This window comes from Triticum dicoccoides, chromosome 3A, assembly GCF_002162155.2.
Source record: "Triticum dicoccoides isolate Atlit2015 ecotype Zavitan chromosome 3A, WEW_v2.0, whole genome shotgun sequence".
Lineage (NCBI taxonomy): Eukaryota > Viridiplantae > Streptophyta > Magnoliopsida > Poales > Poaceae > Triticum > Triticum dicoccoides.
Genome location: NC_041384.1, coordinates 20,298,832 through 20,308,803, shown reverse-complemented (window position 1 = coordinate 20,308,803; position 9,972 = coordinate 20,298,832). Strand labels below are relative to the sequence as shown.

The window sequence follows — 9,972 nt, the reverse complement described above, 5'->3', positions numbered from 1 at the left end:
AGGGTTGCATTTGAACGGGATTAATTACGCCAAATACTCCTCTCCACTCTGAATTTAGCTTATATCTCGACAGGCTAAATAAGCTTATCCCTGATCAAAATAGTCCATCCTAGCTACATAGTTGCATAGCTTTGATTGGTTAGAATGAGCAGCTCAAGTGTTTGTCTGTAGATGTTGCTCCATTTCTGTGCTACCTTGTTGCATAAACAAAGAGCATTTCAGTGAGCAATATCTGGACCAGGGTTCAGAACTGATGACAGTTAACGCGTCTTCTCAACGTCACTTGTTGTACTACTATAGTACACAAGAAAAATCCTATTCTTAAGTAAAGCTTTTCAAATAATAGTAATAGTCTATATCTATTTTTTTTTGTGAGAAAAGGCCATAACCCGACTTTATATTTGAAGCCACTATACTATGGCTAGCTAGGAGGACGACCTGCTTAATCCAAGTTTAAAAAAATGTTAAATCGCTATCTCGGTCGACGGGTCAATATATTCTGAGACGTTCTGCTTAACTATCTCCACACTTGATTGATCTAACAGAAAGTAACATCATGTGGTGGTTGTACTGTATTAATCCATGTTTGGTCGTTGACGTACCAAACAACGAGGGAGTTATTCAAATATTTACAACACAAAGTTAGTAAAACAATACTGCATATAGGAGATGATTATATTTCCAAATCCACAGGGAAATAGCACAATTGTAAAAGACACATGGTTGTTTGTGGTTTGTGCTTACTGTAAGTTTTGGTTCATTTTCTTTACAAACAGTTGTATAGCTAGTTGTCTAGTAACTTAATTTGTTGCTTCGCTCGGCTTGCAAATATATTTCTTACCAAAATGCACACGTGTGCTGGTCTTTTATCCCCGTCATTCCTCCATGAATATTTTCACACCTTTCTGTTAAACATACAGATATAATTTTTTCGCTAAGTTACTACTTACACTGCGTCAGATGTACCGGTGTTGAAAATTAGCTCAATGTTAGTTGTGTAGTTTTTGGCTAGTTGCATTATAAAATGGATAGATTGGACGAAAGATCAGGACCACGATGACCACCTAGCTAGTGACGGTTTAACGCGTCTTTCATGCATCACTTGTATGCATTACAAAAAATAAGGAGGGGGACCTACATGCTTAATCTAGTTTCACAAACTCAAATAACGATCTCAACCTATGATGGGATTTCCTCATATATTAATCCCTGTTTGGTAGTTGACGTACCAAAAGTGAAGACATTATCGAATATTTGGAGCACAAAATTAGTAAGACATTATGTTTATAGGAGAGTTGTTATTGGAATATACTGAATATATGTGTGGTTTAGTTGAACTTCAAGAGTACCACTGGTATAGCAGTTGCGGATGGAGTGGACTTTGATTATGCAGTGTGCGTGTCAGTGCTGTCAGTTAGACCATCTATGTCAGTTGACTAGACCATCAATTAGTTTAATTAGTTGATTGCTGGTCATTTGCCAAGATTCTTATCTTTCCTAGTTTGAATGTTTTCATGCATTGAGACCTTCTAGACAATTCCGGACTCAATTTCCCGTCTTTCCTGTTGACGTACATCATTTTGAATTCATTTGTTTTGTTTGGTTTTCGCAGGTCGTCACAATCCAAATCCTAGATAGCTTAACATTGAGCTAATTTGTGTTTGCTTACAAAAATAATAATTCTTTGTCACGGATGATTAACTGTTAACATTTTAGTGCTCGCATCATCTAGCCTGTGTATACACTATAAAAATTGGTTGTCATCACTGATAACAATTAGGCCTCACTCATAGATGCCTAACTTCTCGTGCATTCTTCTTCTCGTGCATTCTTTTTCTCGGGGTCATACATGTTAGTGAGCAATGAAGGTGAAACATATGAGGCTCGTCGATGCGTGCCATCGTGGTAACTTGAGAAAGAGAGAGAGAAATTCACCGACATTTCTCGACATGTGTTTCGACTTCACATGTGAGGTTTATCGACAAATGTTCTGGTTTCACTTGTTGCTCATTGACACAAGTGGTCATGATAACTCGAGAGAATAACAGATATGATGTTCATGACAAAGCATATCAGAGCCAATTGCACGACGAGTCATTCCTACATAAATGCATTATGTGTGCCCGTGACAGGACATATGAGTCGATGCCTCACATGTCTTATCATAACCAATGTTCATGACAAGACATATATGAGTTCATGTCTTACATGTCTAGTCATGACAATACACATGAACAAATTAAAGTCATTGAGTGCTTATAGCATGTAGAGATCACATGTCTTGCCTTAATCAATAAGTGTGCATGACAAGACATATGAGTCCATGTCTCGCATGTCTTGTCATGACAATATATGAAAGCATTAAACTCATTGAGCACGCGTAGCATCTAGACCTCACATGGCTTGCCATGAGTGGTCCATGTGAGGGCTAGATACTACGGGTACTCAATGCTTCAATGCTCATAATAATATATTTATATCTCTCGAAACATTTTTGCACATTTTTTTTCGTGAATGCTGTATCCTCTCAAAGTTACCAAAATCAAAAGTGTCAACGAGCCTCACATGTTTCACTCGTGAGTCGTGAAATCAGAACATATGCTAAAAAAAATCCGTTTGTTAGCATCTGAATATTGCTATCGGTGTACAAACGACGGCCGCTTGTGCGCCGCACACGCCGAAAGCGTTCGCCGGAGGGCTCCGCCGGCGGCGACGCGCGTTGAGAGGGACTTGACCATGCGCAGTGAGCGAGTCTATGACATCGGGCCATTACATCACTCGGGCTCGGCCACTCCGAAGTCCGGACTGAAGCGAACCCTTCTTCCTCACACCTTCCGGGAACCTTCCCCTCACCTTCCCACCCCCACCGGCATTGCGGCTGCTATATAAGCCGGCCAACCCCTCGTCCTCTCGAGGCAAAACACACCCACACATCCACCCTCTCTCCCTCTTCTTCCTCCTCCTTCCAGCTCCAGAAAATAGATACGCCGATCGAGGAGGAGGAGAAAGCAAGAGAAACACTTGTTTGTTTGCACTTGAGCAGCGGCGCCGGCGATCGAGATGGCGGCTCACAAGCGGCTCCACGACGGCTTCGAGCAGGACCCCGACCAGCCCGAGAAGAAGCGGATGGAGCGGTCGGTCTCCTTCTCCACGTGAGCTTCCTTCCAACCCGCCGGCTCTTGGTTCGTCGTGTGCCTCGTTCATTCAGGGAGGTGTTTGCTGATTCCATGGCGTGCGTGTGTGTTGGGGTTACAGGGTCATCCGTGAGGCCATGGTGATGAAGCAGGTCCAGAGTGTGTTCCTGGTGCTGGAGCCTCTCCTGCGCCGAGTGGTAAGCAGAGCCGTTCACCAGATTGCTGCTTGTCTCGCTCGATGCTTGCTCTGTTCTTGGAATCGAGTGTTCTGATCGGTTGCTTCGTTTCTTGATGGCGCGCGTGCAGGTGCAGGAGGAGATCCAGGCGGGGCTGGTGCGCAGCCCGCGGTACATCGAGAGGTCGTCGCCGGAGACGCCGCCGGCGGCGGAGCTGCCCGCGTTGAGGCTGGCGTTCCTGTTCCCGCCGGCGCTGCCGATCTTCACCGGCAGCAAGATCGAGGACGTGCACGGCGAGCCGCTCCAGGTCATCCTCGTCGACGCGGTCACCGGGTCGCCCTGCGGCGCGCTCCCGCAGTTCATGCGCGTCGAGCTGGTGCCGCTCTTCGGGGACTTCCCGCCGGACGGCCGCGAGGACTGGACGACCGGCGAGTTCGCCCGCGGCGTCGTCAAGGAGCGCGCGGGAAAGCGCCCGCTCCTCACCGGCGACGTCGGCCTCACCATGCGGGACGGGCGCGCCGTCGTGAACGACCTCCAGTTCACCGACAACTCCTCCTGGGTCCGCTGCCGCAAGTTCCGCATCGGCGCGCGCGTGATGCCGGGCAGCTACGAGGGCGGCAGGGTCGCCGAGGCCATGACCGACGCCTTCAACGTCCGTGATCACCGCGGCGAACGTACGTCGACGCAAACTCCGACGCCTCTCTGTTCTTCCCTGAACATTCTCAACTGCGCGTGCTCATTATCTCTCTATTGTACGCATGCAGTGTACCGTAAGCACTACCCGCCGGCGCTCACCGACGACGTGTGGCGGCTGGAGAAGATCGGCAAGGAGGGGGCCTTCCACCGGAAGCTGCGGCAGAACGGCGTGGAGACCGTGCAGGAGTTCGTGCGGATGCTCACCGTGAGGCCGGAAATACTGCGCGCGATAATGGGCGACGGCATGACGGACCGCATGTGGGAGGTGACCACGAGCCACGCCAAGACGTGCGACGCCGGCGACAAGGTGTACGCGTACGCCGGGCACGGCGCCACCGTCTACGTCAACTCCCTCTGCCAGCTGGTCCGGCTCGAGTTCGCCGGCGTCGAGTGCGCGGCGCAGCAGCTGAGCAGGGACCAGAAGGCGTACGTGCACCGGCTGTACGTGGAGGCGTTCGAGCAGCGGCACAGCCTCCAGGAGGCCGAGCCCCTGCCCGCCGCCATGCTCCTCCACGCCAGCAGCAGCAGCAACAGCCTCCCAATGCTGCAGAGTAAGCAACACACCATCCGACCAAAATTCCTTCTGCTCCTGACAATGCTCTGATTTTCTTCTGAAATTCTAACGTCTCATGTTCCAAACCTTCTTCTTTCAGACGCTGCGCCGGTCGCGCCGCCGCCGCTTCCGGCGACGCCGCTCTGGTTCCAGGGCAACCAGGAGCTGGACCTCCAGATCGTCGACGAGCTCTCCGGCGGCCAGGGCAACTTTGGCTTCCAGATGTTCCAGAGCAACTTCAGCTAAAGATGCAGGAGGAGCAGAGCTTCAGCTGTGTACATTAACCAATGCTACTACTACTACTACCACTACTGTCTATTATCTACTCTATTTCAGAATGTGTGTGAGTTCAGGTCAGTTCAGTCACACCAAGGTGTAAGACAACTAGGTGAACTTGGGCGGCCCTCGCCGCTCGCCGAGGATGCGCTCAAGCATCCGCGGGCGGCGACAAGAGGCGATCGATCGGTCGGTCGAGTGAAATTCTTTGGTTTATTCGTATGCTTTGTTGTAGTCATATATACTTCCGCTATAAGCTCTAAGTGTTGGGCGTCCATGGTGATGGTGTCGCTTGTAATGTTGGGGGTGGCAACTTCACCTTTTTCTAGCATTTCCACAGGTTATGGGTCTTGTAAATTCCAAGTCTCAATAAAGGGAACAAAAACTTGCCTTTTTGTACAGAACAATCATACTAGTTGTCTTTGGTTTCCCAACATTTTCATGCCCTGCTGGCATGTATTTAAGCACTCCAAAAGGTGAGATAATGAACATATTGACCAGCTAGAAATCCAGCTGTCTGTTTATAACTTAGGGGGCAACCGCTTTTCTGCCACCTGCGAGCTAGATGTGGATGTCGAAGAAGAAATTCAAGATGCATTATAAAAATATATGATGAAAACTCCCGATTAAAAACAAGATGGCTGAATCAATGCCAGGCACATTCATACCCAAGTAGAGGGCAATTACAGTCTTGATAAGATCAGATGTATGACAACAAAGTTCTCTCTTTTGATAAAAGGACCCTCTGGAAAACAAAAGGGGCAGCAGCACGGTGAGAGGTCAAGTCAACCGTTTGCGCGCGAGCGAGATGCGAAAGGGACACGAACCTTCGATGTTTGTCGATGGTACCGGTTTCATCTTCCCTAAGCAAAAAAACAAACCTCCGATGTTTGTCGATGATACCGGTTTCATCTTCCCTAAGCAAAAAAAAAAAAGAGCATGGAAGCAAACCAGAGCATCATTGATTCGTTCCAAATGTGAACCCAACAAAGAAAACTATTCCCTACCCCATGGAGGGTGCTAATGAAGATGAGTCATCCGTCGGTTTCACACTAATAAAACATCACCATCATCTATAGCCCCTTTGGATGCTAAAGAGAAGAAGTTTAGCAGGAATATGCATGGACTGAGGTCCAGTTTCCTGGTAAGGATATCCATGGAGGATTGATGGGGATAAAAGACCATCACACATGTGAATTTTGGTAAGACACGGATATTTGCAAGCCGAGGGAAGCAACAAATTAAGTTACTAAACAAGTAGCTGTACAATTGTTTGTAAAGAAAATGTTCCAAAGCTTACAGTAAGCACAAACCACAAACAATGATATGTCTTTTTTTCACAATTTTGCTATTTCCCTGTGGATTTGGAAATAACTATTTTAAACACATTCGTAAGGACCATTGGATTCAATGGTCTATTCTTGCAGTTTTTTTATTAAAAAAGAAGGATTGCCCCTAGCCTCTGCATCAGAATGATGCATGAAGCCCTTTTATTAATCAAAGTACCCAATAAGTCTATAATCCAGAACAAGCTCACTCAGAGATAAAAAGGTAAAAAAACATGTAAAATGTGCCACAGCCGGCAAAAACAGGATTAGATGACTAAACACTTGTCCTATTATCCCGAGCTACCATCTCCCATCGTGTAGACCCAGTAACCAAAGGCTCCCTGACTTCCACAGGAGTGAGTAACGACCACGTACGGATCCAAGCAGTGGCCCTGACCTGCAAAACATTTATACGAGTTTGTCTGTTAAAAATTATATCATTTCTACAGTTCCATATAGCACAAAGTAATGCACATACTCATATCCGAATATGTCTCGCAATATTGGTCTCTACTCCATTTAGCCACGTCCCAAATAATGTATGAGTACTATTTGGAGGTGTGATACTAAAAGCTATATGAACTAAACGCCATAATAGTTTGGCCAGCGGACAATTGAGAAAGAGGTGTTTGATGATATCATCTTGATCACAAAACCTACACCGTTGACTACCCTCCCAATTACGTTTTGCCAAGTTATCCTTAGTCAGAACCACCTCCTTGTGAACAAACCACATGAAGACTTTGATTCTTAACGGGACATTGATCTTACAAATATGTATCGATTTCAGAATCGAACCGAAATCAATTAGGTCCAAACACATAGATTTAACTGAGAAGATGCCATTCATAGTTAGTCTCTAGTGAATACTATCAGCCTCATCAGAAAGGTGAACATCCATCAACCTTCTGATGAGATGAAGCCACGCGTCCCATCGGCCTCCTACCAAAGATCTCCAGAATTGAATATTTAAAGGGTTGAATTGTAATATTGTAGCAACGTAAGCCTCCTTCTGCTGTACAATGTTATATAGAGATGGATATTTTATGGCTAAAGGCACCTTAGCTAACCATGTATTTTCTCATAATCTCGTTGAATTGTTGTTTCCAATGATGAATTTAGCTCTACGAAAGAAAGCTGCTTTCGTTCTCATCAACCCATTCCAAAAAGGTGAATTGTTGGGTCAATAATCATCTCCTATATGCAGTAATGTTTTACTAACTTTGTGCTGTAAATATTCGAATAGCTCACTCATTATTGGGTACGTCAACGACCAAACATGGATTAATACAGTACACCCACCACATGATGTTACTTTTTGTTAGAGCAATCAAGTGTCGAGATAGTTAAGTAGAACATCTTAGAACATCTTCACCTGTTGACCGAGATAGCGATTTAACATTGTTTTGTCAACTTGGATTAAGCAGGTCGTCCTCCTAGCTAACTATAGTATAATGGCTTTAAATATAAAGTCGGGGTTATGGCCTTTTTTCTCATAAAAAAAATAAGAAGTAGATTTTTTTTTTGAAAAGCTTTACGCAACAGTAGCTAGTAGGACAACAAATGATGCTGGGAAGACGCGTTAACTGTCATCAGTTCTGAACCCTGGTCCAGATCGCTCGCTGAAATGCTCTTTGTTTATGCAACTAGCTAGCACAGAAATGGAGCAACATCTACTGATAAACACTTGAGCTGCTCATTCTAACCAATCAAAGCTATGCAACTATCTAGCTAGGATGGACTATTTTGATCAGGGATGAGCTTATTTAGCCTGTCGAGAGATGAGCTAAATTCAGAGCGGAGAGGAGTACGCTGCGTAATTAATCCCGTTCAAATGCAACCCTCCAAGACCTTGACTTGGAATGTCGGAAGCAAAGAAAGGGCGGGCGAGCAAGACCTTGACTTGGAATGTTAGATCCCCCAAGTCTCAAGGCGCTGCTCTACTTTGTGTTTGTGGCCCCTCCGTGTGGTACCATCGCGCCTGGTTCCGGCCAATCAGACGAGATAACATCAGCATGGAACCAGTGTTAGCATAGGGAAACTGATGGAGATCGGTGGCAAAGCATTGCCATGGCAGGGACGCAACGAGCAGAAGATCTTGGTGGTAACATAACATGGAGGGAGGGAGGGAGGTTTGCAAAATCCGGGGAGGGCCTATCTTTCAAGTTTCAATGGACGAGATACAGAGAAACATTGGGCAGAGTAATCTAAAGGAGAGCAAAAAAAGATTTAAATTCCAAACCATATACAGTATATAGTGATTCAGTAGAAATAATAAATACTTGATACCTTTTGTTCCCATTGATTATCCTATCGGCATATTCATCCTTGAAGCAACAAGGTCAGCTCGCTATGCGCCCTGGAAAACAGAAGAGATGAGAGGGTTAAAACCAACTCTGGTACACTTGATAAAGGTATCATTCAATAAAAATAAAAGGCAGCAACCCGTTCCCACTTGATAAATGCAGTAAAGTAGCAGGGCAAGCACACTGAAATTTGGGCAGTCCATGCACTGAAAATTGGACAGTATCAACACTGAATTTCTGTACAACAAAAAACTGAAATTGTGAGTGGAGATACTCTCATCACTGAAATTTGAATAGCAAGAAGAACGAAATTCTGAAATACTAAATTACAATGAATTATGGACATCAACAAGACTGAATCACTGGTACTCGTACGTTGTCGGCGTACCGCAGGGTGGAGCGGCGGCGGCGGTTGCCTGGGAGCGAGCGATTTCTGATTGGATCAGCGCAAAATCAGCCTGTTTCGGGCTAGTGGGCATGGCTAGCGAGCTGGGCCTTTTACTGGGAAATGGGCTGTTTCCAAAATCTGGGGCCCCTCAAAACTAGGGGCCCTGTGCAGGCCGCACGGGTTGCACACCCATGGGCCCGGGCCTGTTCCTATCATCTTTATCTTTTCACAACTTTCAAATAAAAAGAAGGGTGTCTCACTAGTAGCTAGTACTATTTTCCAAGTCGGCGATCCAACAATTCTGAAATGAATCAACACAACAGAATAATACTCCCTCCAATTCATATTTGGATCGGAGGGAGTAGATAAATTTCAAGTATTTTCATTATATGCACTTGAGAGCAGCCCAACCTTGAAATCCTAGGCCTAGTCCTTGGCGCAGCCTATAAAATCCCGACCATGAAATCCTAAGCCCGAGCTCGACTCAAGACATACAAATGATTATATTGATGAAAAAAAAAACTTGAGCTAAATATACACCTAACCCAAAAGCTCTAGCTTTATATATCACAGAAAACGAGGGGATATACTTTACTTCCTTTTATCCATATTACTTGTAACTCAAATAGATGTATCTAGCACTGAACTATATTTAGATACATTCGTATGAGCGACAAGTAATATGGATCCAGAGAAGTAGCATTTAATAATTAGTTTAATTTGATACCGGAATAATGCACCAAGAATCTTAATTAAAGGGGGCTCAACATTTATTGAAAAATGTTCAGCTTGTATAAAAAATTGTTAGTGCATATACGCAAAATATACAACATGTATTTGAAAAAAAGTTCATCATGTAATATTTTTTTTAAATTGAAGGGGTATCTAAAAATGTTTCACATGCATTAAAAAATGTCAACGTGTATTTGAAAAAGAAGTAACATCTATTCAAAAAAAATGTTCAAATGTATAATTTCAAAAAATGTTTATCATGCATTTGAAAAATATTGAACGTGTATCAGAAAAATGTTCAGTTTGCATACGAAAAATGCACAACTTGTAGTATAAAATCGATTGGTACTTAAAAAAGTTGAAAAGGAATGAACAGAAAACCC

The 9,972-nt window shown here is 44.6% G+C and overlaps 1 protein-coding gene across 1 annotated transcript; it reads left to right on the top strand.

Annotated features, from left to right (window-relative positions):
• The first annotated feature begins 2,928 nt into the window (after positions 1-2,928).
• Positions 2,929-5,242, top strand: LOC119266757 (calmodulin-binding protein 60 B-like). The gene is made up of 5 exons (XM_037548041.1): positions 2,929-3,152; positions 3,256-3,331; positions 3,441-3,984; positions 4,075-4,557; positions 4,660-5,242. Exons 1-5 carry the CDS (start codon positions 3,061-3,063, stop codon positions 4,803-4,805), a joined length of 1,341 nt encoding a protein of 446 aa, XP_037403938.1. The 5' UTR covers positions 2,929-3,060; the 3' UTR covers positions 4,806-5,242.
• Positions 5,243-9,972: the final 4,730 nt, after the last annotated feature.

Bases quoted from the DNA above. Each gene is read 5' to 3' on its own strand.
- LOC119266757 (XM_037548041.1), top strand. From the start codon at position 3,061: ATGGCGGCTCACAAGCGGCTCCACGACGGCTTCGAGCAGGACCCCGAC. The intron at 3,153-3,255 runs GTGAGCTTCCTT...TTGGGGTTACAG, and splicing joins CGGTCGGTCTCCTTCTCCAC to GGTCATCCGTGAGGCCATGG. The intron at 3,985-4,074 runs GTACGTCGACGC...GTACGCATGCAG, and splicing joins CCGTGATCACCGCGGCGAAC to TGTACCGTAAGCACTACCCG.